This window comes from Magallana gigas, chromosome 7, assembly GCF_963853765.1.
Source record: "Magallana gigas chromosome 7, xbMagGiga1.1, whole genome shotgun sequence".
Classification (NCBI taxonomy): domain Eukaryota; kingdom Metazoa; phylum Mollusca; class Bivalvia; order Ostreida; family Ostreidae; genus Magallana; species Magallana gigas.
Window position 1 is genome coordinate 15,275,129 of NC_088859.1, and position 25,129 is coordinate 15,300,257.

The 25,129-nt window shown below is 31.8% G+C and overlaps 2 protein-coding genes across 6 annotated transcripts; one reads left to right on the top strand and one right to left on the bottom strand.

The window, feature by feature from the left end:
* Positions 1-3,575: 3,575 nt before the first annotated feature.
* Positions 3,576-16,300, bottom strand: LOC105334040 (hypothetical protein). 4 transcript variants are annotated; one of them, XM_066066608.1, is made up of 2 exons: positions 15,824-16,300; positions 3,576-4,754 (listed from the first exon to the last, which is right to left on the bottom strand). In XM_066066608.1, exon 2 carries the CDS (start codon positions 4,718-4,720, stop codon positions 3,932-3,934), a length of 789 nt encoding a protein of 262 aa, XP_065922680.1. In that variant the 5' UTR covers positions 4,721-4,754; positions 15,824-16,300; the 3' UTR covers positions 3,576-3,931. The 4 variants fall into 4 exon arrangements, with proteins under 4 accessions (XP_065922680.1, XP_065922677.1, XP_065922678.1 ...); XM_066066605.1 differs by lacking the exon at positions 15,824-16,300 and adding an exon at positions 13,822-13,963; XM_066066606.1 differs by lacking the exon at positions 15,824-16,300 and adding an exon at positions 9,535-9,648.
* Positions 16,301-20,587: 4,287 nt separating this feature from the next.
* On the top strand, positions 20,588-25,060 carry LOC117684639 (uncharacterized). Of its 2 annotated transcripts, none has more exons than XM_066066747.1 (5): positions 20,588-21,134; positions 21,836-22,127; positions 22,226-22,304; positions 22,382-22,509; positions 23,377-23,535. In XM_066066747.1, exons 1-5 carry the CDS (start codon positions 21,100-21,102, stop codon positions 23,419-23,421), a joined length of 579 nt encoding a protein of 192 aa, XP_065922819.1. In that variant the 5' UTR covers positions 20,588-21,099; the 3' UTR covers positions 23,422-23,535. The 2 variants fall into 2 exon arrangements, 1 of the variants encoding a protein (XP_065922819.1); XR_010707849.1 differs by lacking the exon at positions 20,588-21,134 and adding an exon at positions 24,922-25,060 and having other exon boundaries at positions 21,465-22,127; positions 23,377-23,531.
* Positions 25,061-25,129: the final 69 nt, after the last annotated feature.

Genomic DNA, 25,129 nt, shown 5'->3' on the forward strand with positions numbered 1-25,129 from the left:
ATTATTTCGCGTATCGTTGCTTATCAGGTTGTCTTTCATATTTCTTAAACATTATTGCCAATTCATCCGGATTTATTCATGAACCATATGGCGAGTCTACACCCAATTCATGATTGGTAGGAGTAAAAGATCTAACGATGAAATAAGACACAATTTCGTTCTAAGCCCTGTTTTGATTAAAAATTATACTGTTTTTAAGGCATTTTTGATATTTGACCTGCGTTATTAATCAAAACTATGATATCAATAAGAAATTCGAAAGTCAAACACTAGCACATCAAAAATAATATACAATCTTATGTACACGACCTATACAATATGTGAGTCTTCAAGGCTTTCAGTTTGAAATGTATGAAATGCAAATCCATTATCTTCAGCCGTTTATTGCTATGTGTACGAAAATGTAACACGCTATCTGAATATGGTTATATAAGCACTACCATCAAAGACAGATATCTAAATATATGGTTATATAAGCACTACCATCAAAGACAGATATCTAAATGGTTCAGCGGCACTCGGAGAACGTTCAAAATATCTGTTCATAGCAAAGTAGAACAAGAAGGTCATACCGAGGAAACTTGTTGAACTCCATAAATAAAATCGAGACCACTGGGAGATGTAAGTCGGTTAAGTAACGAAATCTAATAAAATCTATCATGGGAACATGTGCGTGGTGTCAGATTGTCATACTAAGAAACTAAGTGAGCTTATATTTTATTTAATGTTTGTATTTGAAATAATATAGTATATCCATGAAGGTAAAACATAACGATATATAAATATAAAGGATGAAAATGCTATGAAACAACATTGGACACTCACATAGAAAAAAACCCCAGCTTGTATATTTACAATTGTAGCAAGATATCTTGTATGGTGTTAACTTGTACGAACTTTAGTTAGTCAATAACGTAATGACGTATTTGTACTTTTAACAGAAACATTTTTGCAATCATATAGAGACAACCCTGAATCTTCACCCTTGATTCCAAGCATTTACTGAAGATGCTATTTTTGGCATTCATTTCTATTTCTCAGACGAATTCATTCTCAAAATATTTGATTGGTTGAACTTGATTTTGCTGAAAAAAGCAGTATCAGGGTAGGCCAAAATACACAAATTCACATCCACACTACCCCTCTCTCCCAGTAAAATCGACACATAAAAAGTTCAACTAGAAAAACAAACATGTTATATGTCATAAAGAGTGTGCTTGATTTGGATTCTATCGATTAGTTGTTTAGCAAGAACTTCTATTCTTTTATTTTTCTACATGTATATGAGAAGTTCATTTGTACTGTCCAATTGTTTTTTATTAATATAGGCATGTTTTGTCTTATAAAAACTCCTCACACTTATTGAGATTTAGCCAAAGAATTAATTGAGCACTAGAGACAGGCCTTACTTTCTGTAGAAATACTCCTTATCATAAATGGCAATGTATTTTCTGAAAAACAAATGAATGAACAAATAATTGATTTTCAGCAAAACAAAAGACTATGACGAAGAAAAGATCATAAAACTAAAAAAAGTTGAAGTTATGGTTTCGACCGAAAACTTGCCATTAAAGAAATCTCAACTACAATGATTAGATTTTCCTCACTTGTCTGCCGAAGAAAGGTTTTTATTCTTACGTTTGGTAAACCATAGCTCCAGTTGCCTTTTCTCCCCAAAAAACTCAGAAGATCGATTAGGGAGAAAAAAAAAATCCGAATCAAGAACGATGTATGATACTGCGTCGCAATTAATCGAGGGCTTCTCTTAACTTAAGTATGTTCTTCTTCTATTGATTGCAAAGAGCAAATGAAATCTAAGTCTTCACGCGGAAAAACCGAGATTGTTCCCTGTTTACATTTCGTGTTTCTGATTGTTAAGGACTAGAAAGGGGAGATTTTGTTGTGAAAATGCAAGAAATTGATTCTAAATGTAATATTTTTATGGTTGAACGATTTTAGTGACACCTTTTTCTGATTTGAGAAATATGAATTAAAACATTAAACTTAAAATACTGAGAGATCGAGAGTTTTAGCGTAAAATGCACAATGAAAGATTCGTTTTGTTGAAAATCAACTCCATTCATATTAGAGGACCATAAAGCAGCTTCTTATTAAGTCTTGAACATACTAAGCTTATGACAATAACCTTACTATGTATATGTAAATATTTGGTTCAAATTTATTAACTATAAGTTCTCGTGTAGGATTTGTATTTTCCTGCACCATAGGAATTGATCGCATATATTTTTAACCTCTCTTCAGCGAACATGATTTTAATTACATCTGTGTGTCTCGAACATTTATGTACATTTTGAAAGTGTTTGAGAGTTAAGTACATATTGTCCAGTAATCTTTATTGTCCAGTAATCTTTATATATATATATATATATATATATATATATATATATATATATATATATATATATATATATATATATATATATATATATATATATGTTATTGTCAGATTGAAAAATGATAAAAAAAATAAAATAAAGAAACCCAGAAAAGGTATGTTTTTATTTCTTCAATATCTGCTTCTGTCAAGAGATATACTAAAATAAATATTTTTCCTCTGATAGAACATCTAAGCATATTCCCAAGGTAGTCTGATTAACTATGAGGTTCAATCAGGTTGATTGACATACCAGTATATTAATTTGTATCTTTTTCGATTCCAACGAACATTGTTAATGTTTTCAATCTGAGAAAATGAACAAACGCTGAAAGAGAGAGAGAGAGAGAGAGAGAGAGAGAGAGAGAGAGAGAGAGAGAGAGAGATATGTTGAAGTCTATTATATTCTATTAAAATGGATCTTCCATTTACTTTTTTGTAGCCTTCCTAATGATAGTTTTGAGATCAATTATGTCTTGTTCAGAATTCTGAATTTAGCGAATCTTCAATACATTAGAAAAATGGAGAGTTTCAGGATGTTAGTGCTGAATACAAAGCACTTCAAGTTTTGTTAACTTCAGTCTTAAACATTTATCTCTTCTCAGAATAATTGAATTAAGACGCTCTATTCTGTTTCGAAACTCTCACATTGCATTTTTTGCAGCGATTTTACGTAAACATGTTCCTTAAATTAAAGATTTTCTTACTGCATATTTCTCGTACTGCATATTTTGGAGAGATAAATCTCGCTCAGTCAAACATTTAGAAAACTTTAAGACGTAGAATTAGAATCTATATTGTTCCATAACGATGAAATCATTAAAATATTGAACATGTTAATACCACAGCATACATGTATTTCATTGCGTATAAAAAACAAGGTCGGTTAAATATTTGCTGCATACATCATGGAAAAGAGTTTTAGACTGTGTAATTTTTTTTACTGTTGTAGTATCTCATGGTTTTTTAAAACATTGTAGAAAACTTAAGAAGTGTTCACTAATGAAAAAGTTAGGGTTTTCAACATAAAAAAGAAAAGATATTAAGACCTCTCTATATTTTTCGCTATCGATCGCAAAATACAGCGTAAATTTGCGGGTATAAAAGGGATTAATCCAATGTTCTCAACCGCTCATCATTTCAAATTCACAAGCTTTGAAAAAAATATGCATAAATACAATAACATTCATATTTTTACTCACAAATTCGTGCAAAGATCAATACTGGTTTTAACATATAAACATACAAAATATGCACAAAACAAAACAGTTGTTTCGATTCAGATATGAATTACTGCTTACTGAAGTTAATTATTTTCGTTCGATGAAAATAGTGTATACATAATCGTTTTAACATTGGTCGATGTGAAAAACACATATCAAATATTTCCATCTAACATCTGCAGCCAATCGATACACGCACAGCCAAATTCACACGAGTATTAAAACGTCGTAAACAAATTGCAACTGCCATGGGCAGCATTGGTCTGTAATTTAATTTTTTCAAGACATCTCCGGTACGTCCGATCGACGTCCGCTAAACATTTGTGACTATACATCCTTTGATTTTCTTCTGTTGTTGATCTGTGCAGGAATCATCAAATACATTGTCGCCTTCTGTTAGCAACTTAGTCTTTTCTTCTCCAATCAAAGTTTCTTCGTTGGCAGACGACACAGAAGAACGCTCGCTACGTCTCGGCTCCTCTTCGTAATCCTTGATAGACTGCATAGAACAGGACGATGGAATGCCTTTTTTAATATTGTCTTCAAAGGAATCCTCGAGTAGATACTTATCTTTTTCGGGATCTATAAGTTTGGCAACAACGGCCGAGATCGACTCTCCGTCTTGCTGAAATACATTGGAATCCGCCATTTCTCCACATTCGTCCACTACACAACATTGTTGGTCACACACATTTTGCCTCTCGTCTGCTTTTTCACTTTCCACAATCGTTAAATTTTCACACGTCGTCCGTCTGTTTTCCATTATTGATAATTTTTTGTCTGTTGGTGCTCTCTCCCTCTTCAGTTTCTGCTGTTCCAAGTAATTAAGCCTAGCCACAACTTGCTGAACCCTTGAATACCGTAAAGCCGTATTTGGGTCCTCAGCGTATGATAAAAACTCGTCATACCATTTATCCTCCTCAATCTCTTGCTTCTCTCTCTTCAGATACAAAATAATGCCGATGATTATTCCCAGCGAGTAAAATAACAATGTTACAACGATATAGAGCACCGCTTCGATTTCTGAGTCCTTCTGAGTTATATTGGGCTGCGTTGTCTGTTCACTGCTACATATCTGAGTCGCATTTCGAGAGGGGACCATCTTAATTAGCTGGCGGAAAGAGCATTCTCCCAGGCTGAAACAGATAGTAAATCCATTAGTGGATAAATAAACAAGGCTCAGAAAAAAAGATAATCAAGAGGCAATAAAGAGACAAACTCTTCATGGCCGATATTTTTTTTATTGTCATACGAACGTATATTTTAAATTTATCCGACGCGATAAAACAATTCTTCCTTATTTAAGGCTTGGTTTCTCATTTTGATCCTGTGAGATTGGAAAAAAAATTCACAATGATTAGGGTGGTATTACCGTCTCAGTAATTAATAATATTTTTATTGAATAGTTGGGTAGATCAATTATTCATATGATGACAGAGATGTTGGGTAAAAATGAAGAAAAATCATTGATCAATAACAGATGGCTGGTAATGGGACATGTTTTTGCAAACTGAAAACAATTCAATTATAGGCTACATTATACGGGTCGACATTTTCCGACGCGTTGTTAATAAAATCAGCAACCATTTGCGAAAAACTAATGAGAATTTGATACAAGACTGCTGGAAACTTATATTAAAATTAATTATTATCAAACATACTTTTAGGAAAAATATCAAAATGGTCACGAAATTGCAAAACGAAATGGAGTCTTAATCCAGCAATCTGTCGCATTGTGTATGCTATCTCTTTAAAAACAAATGATTTTTTTTATTGTATGTCTTAAGGGAAAACTCATTGGCATTTGTTTTTTGTTTTTTGTTTGCTATGAGTAAATATTTACAATAGAATTACTGATACATTAATTGTTTGTTAAATATTTGGTATTCGTGATATATCAGGTATGGTATAGTAATGTCCCGAAAGGGGATTTATTTGAATGCTTGATTACACAAAGTAAACCATTCCTTACATATTCTAAACAAATGAAAGTTTGTTGTCTTCAAACAATACTAATATTATTTTAGCCAGTGCAAACATTTTTGTTTATTTTGGAATCATAAAGTATTTTGTATAAGAGTTAATTAAAGTGTATTGATGTACATGTATATAAACAAATTTATGTGAACTTAATACTTATAGTTTTTATTTATCATGTATTAAATATGTATTGTATAATTACTAATGACCTATTTGGCTCCAAATCGGTGTGCTTTGCAAGTTTTGTCTAGCTTCATCCCTTCATTCTTCCTTACTATATGTTATGTATTGTTTGAGTTGACTGGTTATTTTCCTTTTTTTTTTGGCCCCAATCTTTTGCCGACTTTTTGATTATTTACTTAAATGTATGCAGTCTCACATTTTCATGTTTATATCTATTATAACTTATAGTCTGGTATAAGGATTAAATGTTCGTCACAGAAGCCATTGTTTTTCATAAGCAAGGTAGCAGCAGAACTGAGCCGCGGATGTGTTTAAGGTTTTATTCGATATTTACATTTTCAACTGTCTTTGTCTGTGATAACATTTGAACCCTAAAACCCAATGACTTCATAAAACATGAGTGACACAAAAATTAATGGGCGTGTCATATAGCGTAACCGAAAAACGAAATTGGCTGCGCCGCGTAGTAATACATATAGCATGTGCTACATTAAAAAAAGTAGTTGTACATTGGAAATAATATGAATATAAGTTATAAGTAATCATTCTTTGAATATTATAAGGTGATTATTTCGGTCAGAGTGTGGTCAAATCTATGATAAAGCCCTTCAGGCTTTATTGGATTTGACCACGCCCCGACCAAAATTATCATCTCATAATACTCAAAGAATGATTCCTTAATCCTTAAATAGTAGTTTAGGGTTTACCCACAGGCAGCTGACGTTATATATTTTTTCATTATCAAAAATATATACCATCTACCTTATAACACTAGGTAGAGGGTATATATTTTCTATTATGAGAAAAATATTTGACATCAGATGTGGGTTTACCAGTATTTTAGACCACGTCACTATAATTAGTGTTCAAGCATGGAAAATTTGAAATCAAACAACGATGTAAATAGTTGTAATAAAACAGACAAGTGAAACATATAATTGAGTTTATATTTAAAATTTATTATGAAGTTTTAAACATATATAAGGAATTACCGAGTACATTGAATGTAGGGAATTTATATTTAGATTTAACAAAAAGTAAAATAAATTTCATAGTAAGATAAACTATCAGAACGATTAAACAAACGGTTCAAAGCGGAGACGCTGTATTATATTATATAATATTTCAAAATCAATGTATGATGGTCTATGAAAGTCTCTCAGTAGTTTCATATAAGGAAAGACATTTGCAAACGTTAACGTTGTTGTTATGTCACAGTAAACAAAAGAAAAGCTCTTTAGAGTACAAAGTTGGTCAAAGAGACCCTTAAGACATAACGAAATCGATGAAGATTTAGTCGAGATTTGCATGATAGATTACTGGAGAGGAAATTGGTTTGGTGGTTTTGTTTATTGCTGACGATTTTGATCAATGTTGTTCATTAATCCGAGTTTGAAAGGATGTGATGGAAGCTGCAAAATCTTAATTAAACAAAAACAAATATTTGTACACAACAAAACCAATTTAACACAAACGTTTACGGTTAACAACAGTTGAAGCTGGCAATATAACCAAATAATTTGTCCATTGTTAGTAAAACAGAACAAATAACAATCCTTTTAGATATAAATATTAGGATGAAGCATACTTAGTATTTTAGGTGAGGCCTAGCTTAAACAAATTTCGGAATAGGCGGGAAGACTTAATGCTAGTAAAATGTTGACAACGTGCTTTTAATCAACGATTTTTCAGCATCACCGTTAATTTTGTAAAATCTCAACCAATATCAAAAGGAATCATCGTTCTGCGACTCTCAAAATTAAACCATTATCCATTATAGCATGAGAGAATTATATAATTAAAAATTAATGTACGTGAAACAAAATTGCGTTTTTCGTATTCCAAATGGACAATTACGCAGCAGCAAAGAACATTCGCTTACTCATTATCAATCTACGTGTATCAATGACTCAATGAATTAAACAATGCAACCCCCCCCCCCCCCCCCGAAAATTTTCAGAGAGTTCAGTTTGTTGTTGAATCACCGAACAGTACGAATGAGAAATTTTTAAATATGATGTACCTTTTTCATAACCTCAGTTAACAAATACAGAAATGAGCTAGATATGGAGATGAAGATAAAACTCAGGTTTTTTCTTTATCTTCATATCTATTGATTATTGCCAACCAATTCTAAATTTTAGGCAAAGGGGGTTAAAAATAAATACAGAAAGATTATCAAAATTTCATTCATCATCATTATAACGTATTCATTAAGATGACGTCAGATATACAAAACAATATATCCAACAAACAACAATTTTAGGAAAAAAACTACTTTAACATGTTTTCTGATTTTTTTAAACATTGAAACTGAATTGGACATGTTAACATTTAAAATAACTGCCTATTGTTGTTCTTAGGTAAAGCCCCTGTCACACTTTCACGGTTTATACTACAATTGCCCACGAATTACTAAAAGCAAAAAGTCGCCATAATTCGCCAGATCAGTCTTGCGATGGTTCTACAGAGGTGCTTTTTTAAATCTAGTACGACTCGACTACGATATCTACTTGACAATGTACGATGTCTGTGCGATAACAGAACGAGTTGTGACGATTTATGTACGAATTTCAACGATTAAGTAAGGAACGTTTTGATATTTTCCTACGAGCAAGTAAACATGGAAGACGATTTTTATACGATACTTTTACGAATGCGTACGAAGTTATACGATTGATACGATATTCCCACGAATAAATAATAGCTTCTACGATTTTATATCGGGTGTGTTAATTTATAAAGTGATTATTAAACAAATGAATGATTGCATTTTTGTATAAAATTTACATGGAAGTATCTTTAAATTTCATGATGAATAATGCAATCATAGTAGCATTCCTATAGATTATAAAGGATATATGAAAATACGTAGATGTAAATTTGCGAGTTAGGATTAAGTGTTTAATAAAACCCAACTTTTTTTAAAATCTCGATGTAGCCTTGTATTTTAATTTAACAGTTTGATGTAATCAGTATGGAAAAAGAGGCAAGTACTGATGACATTTATGCAATGCAGATTATTTCTTGTGAGTTTGTATCCTCAAAATAGACCTATAGAGTATATGTTTCTAGCAGAGCCAATCGAAGAGAGAGAGAGAGAGAGAGAGAGAGAGAGAGAGAGAGAGAGAAAGAGAAAGAGAGAGAGAGAGAGAGAGAGAGTTTAAAACAAGTAACCAACGATTCTATATCTCCAAGATTGTTTGTGAATTTGGTTGGTAAATAGCCGTAAACAAAAATCCCTTTATCTCTAAATCATTTATAGTAATATGTCTTAAGTGATGATTTTAACCCATTTAAACTCCTTTCATGTTTTTAAAGGGAATAGCTTATGGTATCACTCATTATTAGCTTTTACGTTTGTCTTCGCTCGTATATGCTCGGTGACGTATTTAGTCTAAATAAATGACAATATATGGCTTCTAAAACAAGAAACGAAACAATGGCAATAATGGAGAGGCACGTGTACACGTCAATTGATAAATACTGTGGTTTCATTAATATTCAAGGGCATCAATTTTCGTGGATAAAGTGAAAATCACAGTTTCAAGGATACGTAAATTCGTGGCCAATGACCCTATCAATACAAAATGTTAATAAAAATTGCACTTCAATGAACATTTAATTTCGTGGATCAACTAAACAACGAAATCCACGAAAATTGGTATTCAACGAATATTGATGAAACCACAGTACTGTAAAACATAGAAATATGTAAGAATAATAAAACAGCGTGAGTAACGATAAACTTACATCATATTTTCCACGTTCCTTCACCGTAATGTCGACACCTTACAATCAATGGTTGTAGTTAGAGTAAACCATTATTTAGCAACATGTGTAGACAAAAAAATCATTCTGTTTTATTCGATAAGCCAATAACCTGTAAACAGAAGGTCTCTAATTTCCGGGCCATGGTGTTTTATTAATAAAGAAGATAACACAGCAGTGAGGGCAAGGGCAGAATAGAATCAATTTGTAATTCAAAGGGTTCTCATCCTTTGCTTTTTGTTTATTGCTTGGGTTCACTTGCTCTTAACGATAACACCAAGTCAGCATAAACCCCCACAGCCAGATCACTTTGTTTGTTTTAATTTTATGCTACATTCCTCACTTAAAAAACCAAACATTGAAATATCCAATAATATTTTAAACAGATACATTTAATAAGTATTATTTAACTTTCTTTTTTTTTCAGTGCATGCTTTTCCTCCACGCTTTTTGATGTGTGCATAAGTAAAGTTCAAAACCAGCGTTCTGTTTGTCTCTGAATAAATTAAACACCAAAATTGTAGCATAATCAATGTTCAAATCAATTTTATTTCCATAAAAAGGAAAATTTCACAGTTTGTCCACCTGCTAGACCCCGTGCAATTCCGTGAACGCTTAAATAAACATACTGTCAATTCTTAAAGTTGTAAAAATAGCTTAAGAAACACCAACTTATTTCTATCCTGTCCCTTCATCGAACTTCATTTGAACTTTCCAGACACAAGTTATATTGTAGCAGCATATTAAGTTCACTGGCAAAAATTCTTTCGAAAAACCAATATCTACCCAAGTTATTTACTTGTTAAGCTCAATAGCAAATTTTCAAATATACGGACTTGAGCATCATACATAGAGACAATTGACGTAGGTTAGCGTTCAAGATTATTATACTTCGATGGACCCTACTCAGTCGCTTAATTGGTTTAATATCGCGTATATGTAAACATGTTGACATTATCATAAATTACAACAAACGCAATATGAAAGAAAGCTTCTAGTATCTTCACATTACTTGCTCTGCCCAATTGTTAATATAGGTTTAGAAACATCCAGATGTAATCATCCTGGCCATTGAGCCCATTGAGTCAATTTATTTCCCCAAGTTCTGAGGAGATGGAACTTAGGCGATGAAAACCTACGAGCACCTACAGCAAACAATTTAGAATCTTCGCATACTTCCTGTTCTCAATCTTGCCCGAAACCTGTCATACATGTATATAATAAATGTGAAATTATTGTATTTTGTATCGAAACATATTGGTTTCCATACTGTTCATATAAACACTGGACTCTCACCTTGGTATCTATCTAGTTCAACGAACGGTCACTAAATGCATACAGTTTGGAATCTAATAATCATATAACCATTATATCCTTACCATATATCAAAGGTATGAATATTGCAAGAACCTAATATGCAAAATTACATTTATTGGAACAAAGCATCTTCCATCAAGGTATAAAGAAGACTTTGATATTTGAATTTACGTTTAACCATGATGTTGCAAAGTGAACCTTTCAAAAAGTTTATTTGCTATAATGTTTATGTTGCTCTCCTTGCAGCTGGAAAATTAGATCTTTTATTTCAAAGAGGAAACATAGAGAAGTTATTGAGTAAAGAGATACTTAGATATTTGGCTGTGTCAGATGTTCTTATGTACAGGTAAAGATGCATAGAAAGTGAAATGATTATCCATGAAGATAAAAAAAATGTCTACATGATTTTTTCTTGGATAGCATGTTAAGAACGGATACCATTTCAAGCTTTGGTAATGTTTTATCTATCAGAAAAATAGTTCGTTTAAAACTATTATTAGCATTGAGAACATTTTTATGTTCTTAAAACCTTTCAGAATACCTTTTCTTTTAGGACATTGCTTTCTTCTTTTAGCAATTACAATATCCTCTAAAACGCATACATGTATAATATAGAGGATAAAAGGTTAAACAATTACGACAATTTACGTGTGCTGACATAGCTAGCTCCAGGAATCAGACCCACTTGTATGCAGACAGCAAGGAAACCATCGAGGATTGATTCCCCTTAGTCTGATAAGGTATATAACGATAGATAAAATATGCCCAATTACCCTAGCATAAGATTAATTTGTTGTTTTCTTTTTCTACGCACTTTTTCTGGGGTCTATGAACCTATAATAAAAATTAAGTGTTACATGAAGAAAATTACTTATTTCATTTCAAAAATAAATGCCAAAACTTTATTTAACTTAAAAGAACGTACGGAACGTAAAATGCTTAACTATCATATTGTTTCATCAAAGAAAAGTATTAAACCATGCGCTGTTTTATGAAAATATAAAAAGAAATTGATATTCGACGCTTCGAATAGCAAAGTTTGTATACAAATGTTGAGGCTCTCAAAACCTAAGGGACATAGAAAGGAACGGTTTTTGAAGTTAAAGGTAATGATTCCTTTTAATCTACACTATCTGCACTTCATCAGCAGTTGCCAATCTTAATCTTTTATATAAAGTTTCTTCCCACAAAAACTACATGAACCAAAGCCTTTATAACATCTTCATTCATCTTCCCCAACTCTGTCACAATATAGCCGCCAACTCTATTACCAGGAAATAACACGGGGGATAGATACAACACCTCAATAATAGACGAGCCAGCGGCTCTCATTAGATTGCCATTGATAGAGCGGCAGGTCATCATGTAGTATACCCAATAATAATTGGACTCAAAGTAGATACAAAGATTTGTGTTCTCTCTGATTCTTCCATTAGAAAAAAATATCTTAAAATTTGGTTGCTTTCATTATCACACCTTTAAAAAGTTAATTAATTGCAATTTCATTAAAATTTTGTTGTTCCCAAATCGAGAAGGTTCAAACTTCTGAAGTGACACGCCAGATACAAAGATTTGTTATCTTTCATATGGGAGCAATAGAAAAGCTAATCAAAAGGCTGCTTTCATGGTCACACTTATAGTAATTAAATTGTATGCAAGTCCATTAAAGTTTCGAGGTTTCGATGTTCCCTTAACAAAAAGGTGAAACTTGCGAACTTCTTTTTGACAATTATGGCCTTATTTCCTTAAATGCCAATTTTGGAAATAAGTGTATTGATTTTTTGACACTCAACTCTCTATATTTCCCGGGAGATATTAATCCTGATTAACTGCTGATTAGCGTATTCCGTGTCGATGAAGACGGCACGACGATTGGCCCAGTGTTATTTAATCCGCTTATTGCGATAGCACGATGCCGAGTCATTACCTAATTATTGCGCTTAGTTGAATGAAGACTCAGGATTCTTATACATCATGATTAATGAAAACATTGCAGAGTGGAGTATGTAAGTGACCTTTAGAGCATCATCTATATTACGCAACGCATGGGATTTATCAAGTTATCAAAGGAAAATTTCTTTGCTAAATTTAATAATGTTGCATTCCTTTCCTGAGAAAATTTTATTCTGAAACGCTAGTAGATTAGATTATAGTTTCACTTTCTCAAAAGGACTATAATCTGCTTAGGAGAGAAATATTGCGCTAAGGCAACATAATTAATATGGTACAAGTATAAACCTTTTATTACTGTTTTAAAAAAAATATAAATAGGAAGCCAAACGTCTACGTTATAGAGACGTAGATTTCTTGATAACAGATTACATACAGACTGTCGACGTTACAGAGGTATTTGAGAGCAGAGAGGTGTACTGCACAAAAAGTTTAAATCTGCTTTGCAATCATTTGGTTCCAAAGAAAAAGATACAAAACTTATCTAATCATGAATTTTAAAGGTTGTTCCACAACATGTAGGCAATTATAGTGCAGATCTGCTAACCACCAGATATCATATATCGCTTTTTGATAATACAATATTGAACCATTAATTTGAGAAGGAAAGTTATATAATTCTAGTGCATTATCAATATCTAGTTTCCCCCCACTTTTATCTCATTTAGTTGTTATATCCAAAAAAGCATGTAAAAGCTTTTTTAAAATACATTGCATTATATCAATTTGTATCTGAATCATTTTTTTTATACATTTGATAAAAATGCTACTTTTTTGAATTCATTTTGGATAAAACAAATTTACCGTAAATTTTTAGCAAAATATGAAGCTTAAAAATAAAAAAAATACATCATCTAAAAAATTAATTTACACTTTACACTTGTTGGTGTTTTCCCCCTTTACAATACAGTGGTTTTGCAGCAACAATATCGACGTAAAAGATATGACATAAACTCTCTGTGGTACATTAGATTAGATATGTCAATATTTTTGGATACTCACTGCATGAAAACCTTCATTCCTGTCGAGAGTAAGGAGATGGTGCTTAAAGATGAGCCACACTCATAAAATATTGACAAGTCAAGAGAAAAATAACACACTATGAACAATGACAAAGTGTATATCCGTAATGAACCACGTCTTAGCCATGTAGCCTATGCTTTCTGCCTAACAATATTTCTAAAACAGGGGATGAAAAAAATCTCGAAGATGCAAATCGATAGGTACTTTGACTCGCAGACAATTTTACCATTTAGTAGACTTTTTCTTCAAGACATGCGAATTTTCTTTGGAAACTGCAAATGTCCATACTTTTTTATCTTTGTTTGGGAGCTCGTGATGTAAACAGGTTTGCATTTTAAAAAAACATTAAGAGCATCGTTGATTCATAACTAGAGGGAAAGCTTTGTTTGAATGATTAAACAAAACATCGAGAGTTAAACTGCAGAAATAACAGAATGTCATCAGAAATGAGTTGAATACATAGGCTACCATGTTACATGTAAGTACAAAACAATCAGCTTTTAACTAATGTCTTAAGAATGGTTTTCGTCATCTGCAATCTTTACAGAGGGTTTTGTTTCGGATTGTTGTAAAATTCCCCCCCCCCTAAAAAAACAAATCCACTGCAATTTTCATTTCCGTTTTATAATTTCATATGTATCGAACATAGCATATCGAATATGAAAATCAAAAATCAAATCAATAAGGCACTTGCCATTATTGTTTGAATTTTAATATTGCTTTTTGAGCAATTGTTCCTGAAAAGCATAACGTGATGTGATTTAGAACAAACAATAATACCCTCCAGTCTCTTTGAAAGCTTTTAAAGTTTTTGTGTTTTAATGATTATTCGTGATATTTGGTGTGTATGCAAGGTGTTCAAACAGAAAATGAGGCCGATGTATTGTATTGACCCACATTGTTTTTTGTCTTATGATCAATTAATCGCTTCAATATTCACGTTGCAGTAATTTTTTTGAATCAATATTCTTGAACTCATGACATTTCTTTTTTTTTTTCATATTTGCACATAAAGAAAATCACTTCACTACACGATGTTAACTAGATATACTTCCGTTTATAAACTGGCGAATAAAGAGTATACTTGAAAATCATGGACCCTGCAGATTATTTTGTAATAGATTTGTGCAGTAAGCTTTCCTTTCTGAACAACTAAAAAAAAAGATAGCAACTAAAACTTTTTTGGAGTTATATTTTTATCAACTACAGAGATTGGATACATTGAAATACAATTACACATCAAATGCAAATAAAAAAGAAAAAAAGAAAAGTCACTTTCAAACAAGAACATTTTTCATTACGTACAGAAGACGCCATGAATTTTGGTTTCTGACTCAATGAACACAATAAGCTCAACAAATAGCAGAATTAACGCTCTGACCCCGATCTTGAGGTAATAAGGTTTGTTAAATGTTTCCAATATGACTATACACCTCTTACTTAAGGAGATGTCTGTCAGTAATATTAAAGGAACCAACAATCTTTGGTGGTGTAGTACACTGCTGGGATCATTGTTTAAGATGAAATAAGCTTTAGAATATACATCTTTTGTGATAAAAGAACAACTCCATGGCAAGAAACGCATATGTTATAGCTTTGAAGGTGGGAGGGCCGATTGTCTTGTGTTCTAAGCAACATTAAATGATCACAGCAAGCATTATTTTGAGATGAAGTGATTTGTGAAGTATGAGTTATGAAGACTTTTTTGTTTCACTTCAAACATGTTGGCATGCATAATAAGTATAATAAGTGTAGAAATATTAAACGTGATGAAATTTAAACACTGACAAACATTTTCGCATAGAAACAAATCTTTTATCTCTTAAAATATATACAGTCTTTTTCAATGTGTTTCGAAACACGAACAAGCAAATGCAAAATCAGATTAATCTTAGTTCTCATCTGTGAGAACAGATGTAGTTATTATGATTAAAATAATTAATTAAAAAATAATTACCCCATCATGCAAACATTAACATACCTGTACTACAGCGAATCCTCCATCTTTATTGGTATCTGTACACCGATAGCCTTTGAAGCAACATCTGTACAGACAAATGTGTAACACTGAAGATGAAGGTTAGAATATGAGTGTATTTATATATACATGTTTATCATCGAAGTTTTCTGTCAGTTCACCCACTATTAGCCCGATGCAACAGCAGCAGCAAACTTAGTTGCCAGACAAATTTTACCATTTCACCTCGTCCTGGAAACGCGTTGGTATATATTGTGGTTAGGTTCCGGGCGGACAGAAGTATTGCGTGTACTGTCAAAAGGGGCGCTCTTGACAATGTAGTCCATGTCAGCAATGAAAGTTACACCCAGAGAACAGTTATGAATAATTGATTTGGTAGATCACTATTTACCATTCTGGCGATTGTGTACAATAGCCACCATTGTCGCTTTGCAAATCAATGCTACGAAAAATAATTGATGCATACCATCAACAATTTTCTGTGCTTTGTTAAAGTCGTTTTCTTCCAAAGAAAACAAAAAACAGAGATGATTTGTTTTCCTCGTGGCATGGTTGTTGTGAATCCTCTACATATACCTGGTATTGATCACCTACAGAACTTGACACTAAACATATGTAGACAAATATAGAAGCTGCGATGTTTTACGGAGCCTTGAGCTTTACACACAGTAATTACTTTTTGATCAATATAGCGCATCAAAAATTAAAAAGAAAATGCCGTTTTTATTGATTCACTTGAATATGAAATATTTCATTTGCACCTTATTTCGTTCTTGTCTAACTAATTTTTCTGCATTGTGTGGAGGTGTGAGTATATAAGTGAACGTATCTAACATTAAAAAATACGGCCCAAATTTCAAAGAGGCTAAGTAAAATAAAATTACTTACTATAAAGAGTTTTTGTATTTTTGAAATGTAATGACCATTATATGATACTATAAGGTTATTTATTATCGCTGGCAACTATTATATCCATTTTAAAGGAAATACGCAATATATTATTAAGATATAATTGATTATTATTAGTATGGGTTATCAATTTTGGGAAAAAATATGTCGACATTTTTAACTACATTTGAATAAAAAAATCTCCATTTCAAATTTGATGTTATTAACAACATTTATTGTTTTCTTTTACTTATTTTAAAATGCCTGATTCAATGATTTAATGCCTGTTAATCGCATTTTTTTCTGCTTATGACTTAGTTTCAATTTCCGAAACTCCTTCTGGGCTTCAACATTGTCTGAATACTTTGGAAAAATATTGAACTGATTGGCAGTTACAATTTGATATGGACAAAACCAACGCAATGATTTTCTCCAGAAAAACAACAGTGAAAGATAGGTATGGTTTTTGTCATAAACATAATAATGTACCTATAACAGATCAATATAAATACTTAAGACCAGTGTTTACATCAAATAAAAAGCTTAGGTTTGCTTCTGAACAACTTTCAGAAAAAAGGCATATAATGCACTAAAGTCAAGTATACCTGGAAGTTATAGCCTTTCAGTTCAAGTGCTACCTAAACTATACATTCAATGATTGTACCAATTATAACATATGGATCTGAAATATGGATCACAGACTATAAATTAGATTTAAATTTAAATGTTTCCATTCGAAAAAATTCAAAATCATATATTCAAAGATATTTTTATTGTACATAGGAAAGCATCAGATTTAGCAGTCAATTCTGAACTAGGTTCTTATCCACTTTACTATCAATGTTATGAAAACATGTTTAAATACTATATCAGACTAAAAATATGGAATCAAATACCATATATAATAATGCACTTTTAGTATTAGCCTTTAAAGGGGCAAGGTCACGATTTTGGTCAAAAATTATTTTTTTGATTTTAATGTTTACAATGATTCAGTTAGGCGTATTAAATAGGGAACCAAAATTTCAGTCTCATTCGTCGAGTTATAAGCGAGTTATAGGGCTTACAATTCTTTCCTATGTAAACAAAGCCTTTTGTTTACCTTTTGAACGTTGAAGAAAAATACCAGTTTTAGACCTAAAATGAATATGTTGAACGTTACGAACTGTTTGATCATGCTTAAAATGAACAAAGAGATAGATTAATTAGCTTGAAAAAGATTTTTACTGGTATTTTGAACATTTGTAAACAAAAACAGGGCAGGAGCCTTGTTTACATGACAAAGAATTGTGAGCCTGTATCTTGCTTGTAACTCAACGACTGACTCTCAGATTTCACTTGATTATTAAAAATGCATTTCTAAAGCATTTTATATAATAAAAACAGAAAAATAGATCTTGTCCAAAATTGTGACCATGCCCCTTTAAAGAAGACAAAGAGTTAGCTTCGAAAAAAGTTATACTTTATGGCAAAGCAAAAGTTTTAATCTTCAACAAAACTAAACTTATTATCTTTAGATATTTCCAATAAGAATTTGAGGTTAAAGTTGAATAAACGTTTGTTGATATGATCTTTGAACAATTGAACAAAATCTCAGGAAAACTTCATTTTTACAGTAAAATACTAAATTCTACCGAGTATAAGTTGCAAGATTACATAAAGTTTCTCTTGAAAAAAAAAAACCATGAAAGATCCCAGCTAACAAGATTAAGAATATGTGCACATTCACTATTTAACGAAACAGGTAGGTATTGTAAACCAATTATCCATAAGCTATGCTTATAAATTATTAGTCGAAATGAAAATATTTTGTTCTTTACTGTCCTGTGTATGGCAATATTCGATTTCATTATTGTGATATTTTTAGTGATAAATTATACTGTGGCATTGATCCCATTAAAAAAATTGTTAATCCATGTGAGTATAATACTACAAAACGTCTATGTATCTATTTAGATAAATGCTTTATTTTATGCAGAGAAAACAGTTCCAGGGACTGTGAAGAATTGTATAAAACTGTATCGCATGCTATAGCCTTTGTGTTATAATATTCTATTGTTTGTCATTCGATTTCAGTTTGACTATGCCAACATGATGACGTCAATAAACATTTGAATTGAATTGAAAATGCATTGTGCTCATACAGCTAATAACAAAACAGAATTATAACATCTGGATAATTAAACCCGTCCGCAAATGATTATACGTGTCCCATGGACTTTTAACAAACTGGCAATGATCAATGTTTAGTTCATTGACAACGTTTACTTAAAATTACTCACAATAATTACTATAGTAATTTTGAGACTAAATATGCGAGGATTTTTTGCTACCGACACAATATCTTAGCTTCACCGAGAGCAAAACTCCACAGGTCAACGTCAATTTTCTTAACAATTTGTAGTAACTTTCCATACGCCGTCTATGTAATATCAATATCATGAGAGAGAGAGAGAGAGAGAGAGAGAGAGAGAGAGAGAGAGAGAGAGAGAAAATTAAAAATAAATCCTTGTCTTTGTGGTTCTTACTTACTATGTATACTATCGCGGGTGATGTACAATGTATATATACAATCATGTATTTATCAGCAATATTCGCATGAATCACCAAAGACTAAATGACTATTTTTATTTGGCGCTTTCATTGTAGGTTATGCACGTAATGTTTAACCTTTCTTGCCAAGCTCACACTCTATTTTGTTCTATTCAAATAAACAAAAATCACAAAAACGCAATGATTACTCCCCGTGTCATTTATTATAACCAAATGCACATGGAAATTCTAATAAGCAGAATTCAAGATGTTTATTCAGACATACTTTGAAAAAAATGCTGTTTAATATTTCACCATAACATTCATGAACTATAAATAAACACAAGTATTGAATTTTATGAATTTTATTAAGTAATTTTTAATATAAAATAACAGGTATCCATATTTAATAGTATTTCAAACATTTGACCCATGCCCGGGGGAATGGGGGGGGGGGGGGTCAGGAGGGGATTTATGTAATTTTGTCACAAATATAAGACAATCGTAAACAGACTTCATGTTTTAATTTTTGAATGTGGATTTAAGGGATCTTCATCAAGTCTACAAAACATTTTTGCAGATTACTTTAAAGGATTCTTGATATCAAGTAACCACGCCCTTTTAGAGAAAAAGTAATCTTTGTAGAGTTTCTACAAGTGCAGCACAATTAATTTGTTTATGTAATAAGGATTTGTGCAACCACAAGCTAAAAAGTGTATCACGTAACGATCTTAGCTTCTTGTTTTTGCTCGTTTTATATTCAGAATATCAGATAACATCGACTTCGAAATCTAAGAAGAGCTGACATCGTTGCAGATACTTGGTTGAGTGTTGCAGCTGATGCACAAAAATAAACTTCCACCAGCTGAGTATCTTTTTTTTTTTTTTAAAAACAATCATTTTTTGGCATTGATATTTTCTCCTTTTACAAATGTATTTGACTGCTTTATGAGAGACGATCGTTTTGTCTCCATTAAGTAATCACTTTTTAGTGTCTGACAAATAAGTTAGCCATATGGGAATTGTCATTATTGTTCCAATGGTATAATTGTGTATGAATTATTTATACTTTAATTTCAAAATTCAATGAATTTTTACACTCTTTCTACATAACCAGAAATGAAATTGTGTGCAAAGACCACAGAATACCATATGTCAGGCACTGAAAGCTAAAGATTTCATCTGGCTTTTGTTTATAGGTTGCGGTTTTCGTAAAGCAGTTGGAATAAGCATGACATAAATAATTGAAAGCTCTCCAGTTGCTATACCCTCTCACCGTTAACAACCAGTATGTAAAAACAGACTAAACAAACCAAATTATTACAACCGCACTCTGCAAACCGTCTCTCTGGGTAATGGTATTCTAGCAAACTTGCAATTAATAATTTTTGTATAGTTAAAAAATTGCACCAACCTTTAAAAAACCTAAGCAGACTTTACAGAAGATTACCTTCCGAATTCTTAAAACAAAAAAACAGCCAAACTTTGATAGCTGCATTGTAAGGTGTTGTTGTCTATGATGCTATCTAATTATGTAAATTTTTAAGAATAGAAGTTTTTCAAGCCATTGATGAGAGGTATGTAGTCCTCTCATCGGTCGTATAAGATGTTTGCCTGACGTAATACACAATAGTTTTAAATACGAGAAACAGGACGATAAATATTTTGACCAAATTGATATGAATCTAGACCGTTTTCACGTACATTTGTTTTATATCAAATAAGATTCAGATTGGAATGACTTGCCTTACAGAAAACAACAGATAGAGCAGCAAGTATTCATGGACTGGGGATCTCAACCGCTTTCATGATACTTGACCAATTATAAAACGAAGGGAACAAAGTGACCTACAGGAAACATGCATGCAACTATATTTAACTCAGTTAAATATGGGTAACACAAATGTAATATTTTTGTTTAGGGATAAGGAAGTCGGACATTTTCTAGTTATAAGACCATTAATGGATAAAACATTAATGGATGGAGGTGTTGGAAAGACCCCTAGGGTTACAAGCTTTGCCAGAACTTCATTGTCGAGAATATTATTTGCTGCGAGTCAGTACTTAGATAAATATCTTCATTATCTCGACCCTGGAATCATGTTTTCACAGAGTAGATTTTCATTCAACCCCCCCCCCCAAAAAAAAAAAGCTCATGATACCAATTATATTGTTTGATAAGAATTGTTCGAATACTGAATACAATATTTCATAACATTCTCAATGTTGATAGTCTTCTTTTTGGATCAAAACAATGCAATAACAGGCAAAGGGAGGTAACTTTTCAGTGTATTGAAATCAATCTATCATATGTTTACAAGAGAAAGTCTCATAGCTCTGTATTTGTCTTGATGAAATCATTTCGATTTTAAGATTGATTCAAAGCATACAATCATAACCTACATATACATATCGAGATAAAATTGTGCAAATAGTCCTGACTTTATTGTTATCTTTGTTGATTTTGGTCAATATAATAGGCTTTGATTAGATAATAAAGTTTTTAGATGATAATCAAGTCTCCAGCTGAAAGATTACAATCGCAGTAACAGTGGGTAAATAAAAAACTAGACCGAAAATGAATCTGTTTTACAGTATCACGCTATTGGTAACCACAGCAGAAATTCTACATTATTGTAACTCTCAGAAATGTTGCACTGTCGATGAATGGACGGCCGACATGTTTCTCGACTATGGATTGGTGTTTATTGATGACAAAAAAGAATCTCCCAAAACAGCTTACTCTTACATCAATGGAACAGTTAAAGTAACGTACGACTATACCAACCGGAGGACCTACCTCAAGCTTCACGGAGCAGAAGTATCTCCTTTACTTCCGGTTCCTAGTGTGCATTACGACACCACCATTATCAATGATTATAAAAAAGTAAGGCAACTTTAAACATATAAGTAATGAACATCTTTATAAATCCTCGCAACAAAAGTAGAAATGTTTTTCTTTTTCATAAAATACATTTCCTACAGGGTATTCAATATAACATCGGGCCGGACGGAAGTTGTATGAAGTCTACAATCAATAACATGACAAAACAATGTATACCAGGTATAGTTTTACGTCAACAATGTGTTTAATTAATACAACTTAAATGAACTGAACTAATGGACAGCTTTACATTGTAGACAATGCTGAATTGACGAGCGAGGGTTCCCTAGTAATGGATTGGAACATAGTCCAGAACTTCAGATACACCATCACTGATGATATCACGACGGACGTTGACGCCACGATCTCCCGATTACGTCACCACGTAAGGAAAAACACCAGCACTTTTTGATAAAAATGTTCATAACACATTGTCTTCAATCCTCAATCTTCGTAATTTCAGCGAGTGTGTTATAATCTACTTTAATTACTAACACGTTCTCTTTAACAATTAGATTACACAAGTAACGGTTGTAAACTGCAAAAGTATATTTTTGAACCTTAGTTTAACTGTTGCTTATTTTAATTACAGTTACATATTTTTTCTTCCATACCTTTTTAGAAATTCTTATATTTTTGCTGTTTTTTTTTAACGATAATGTATCATTATCGCCCCTATTGGCTGATTCTTAAGATTGCAATTGGAATACAAGATTCTGTTCGTTTAATTGCTTTAATTAAAGTATTTAAATTTTATTCCCATAAGCTGAAGACAAATCTCTATCAATTTTATTGATGTGTACATATTATTTCAATGCTTTAAAAAGCGAGATGGGGCAGGTCTAATATATTATTTTCAAATTTCAAGTTCATTGAGATGATAAGGTTTCATTATCGATTAGGTAATCATGCATATTGGGAAACGTACTCAGATATCGCCCCATACCCATTTTTAATGTATAAAAATGAAACAAGAAAATATATAATGACAAATACAATCTGATTAAAATCAGATTCTTTGATCCGCTCACGAAAATTGCTACACTAGGTAGTGACCGATCTTCGTGAGCGGATCAAAGGATCTGATTTCAATCTGATTGTGACAGATACTCTATTTGCCTGGCATATTTTAAAAGAAATAATTATCAAATGCATATGTCTACGTACATTTATGAAGTTAAAACCAATGTATGTGTAAAACAATAACATAAAATACATGAAATAGTAAATCATTGACCTTTATTGTATTTAGCATCTTGTAACCCCGTACACATGGTGTACTTTGTTGGCAGCGTAGAGAGCGGAAGTGGGACACTCATCAACCTAGATGTCATGAATGTTGTTCCTTACTCCATTGATCCATCTGTATTTAATGTCCCTCCCCAGTGCAAGAATGCCACAGCAATGGTAATTATTTGACTTAATCGATCTTTAAGGACGTTGGATCCTGCGATCAAAAGTCTCTAAGTTTTTTTATAAAGCATTTTTTTAACATCTACACATATATCTAAACCAATATTCAAAACAAAATGTTGGGGTCTATATGCTCCTTTCGGTACTACGGTGTATTTGATATGACCTTTCTGCACTGAAAGTGCGAATTGCACATAAATTGCTTTTCCCTCTATAATTTTTTATCGAAATGAACCATGGTATCAAATACAAATTTACATTATTTAGAATTAATAAAATTAAAATTATAATAGTGAAAAAGTTTGCAATTACGTCACCTTATGGATATTTTGACCTTTTTGCACTGAAAAAATACTATTTTTATTCATAAACGATTCAACATTCAATTAAATAATTAAAAAGTCTCAAACTTTTTCTCAAATTCTCACAGACTTGTCAAAAGAAACTTAAATATTCAGAAAATAAAACCAAATGTATGGGTCTATAATGTAAATTTTGAGATATGGCATGAAATAAGCTAATTTTAGGGGAAAATTGGAGTTGCTTTTTTCTTTACTTTTATGAAATATCACTTATATATGCCAATATATGTCGATAGAAATATTGAAATATTGTTGAAATATGTTTTTTGAAACAACACGAAGATATCCCAATGCATAAACTATCTGAAAAGTTGGTCTGCACGGAAAATAAGAAAGCCAAAATGACGGTACTCTAAAACAACTGAGTTATGAAAAATGTTCATTTTCTTCTTAAAAACCTTCCGCCACAAAATATAGTCCCTTACTACACTCTCTAAATATGGAATTTTTCCTTCACTATTTTATTTAATTTAGTTTATTTGGCATTGTAAAAAAGGAATTTACAAGTAGAATTCATATATGACACAGAATTTCCAGACTAGAGGTGACACAAAATGGCTACCCAAAATCAGAGGATCGAACCTCTTTAACTGCTTTTTACCTTTTCTTTCGACTGAAATGTACTCCTTTCCTTTAAAATAAACAACTGTTGTTCTCAATTTCTAAATATTTCTATTTTAAATATTTAAATAACCAACAAAAAAGTTAAGTCTAAAAATGTTTTTGTTTGTGGTTTTGTTAAAACATGGACTTTGTAATCTGGGTTTTGACAGTAATTCTAATTTTTGATAAAAATGACACTGATTCAAACTGCGTCAAACATTCCAATAAAGATAAAAAATCTGATTGTACCGTCGATGTGACACAGACACCTCAAAATCTCTATACTGGTGAAAATGAATCATATTTGAAATATACCTTTCAAATGAAAATTGATTTTCAAATTATATAACTGTATAATTTTAGACAATTTAAAGTAGTCGGAATAAATCCAAATAAATCAATGTTTCTTTCTTTTAAAGGTAAAAAGAAACTCCATGTTGGATCGCCTATTTAAGTTGAACATATTCATATAGAATGGTTCATTACATGCTTTAAGGTATGAAAGTGTTTAGTTCTTTCACAAGACTAACCAAGAGAGACAATAAACTTGGAAAAAAAGTATTGTTTTTGTTTATTTCATCTGTGTAACGGGATGAGCGGAGGCTACTCCAAACAACAACAAGACAT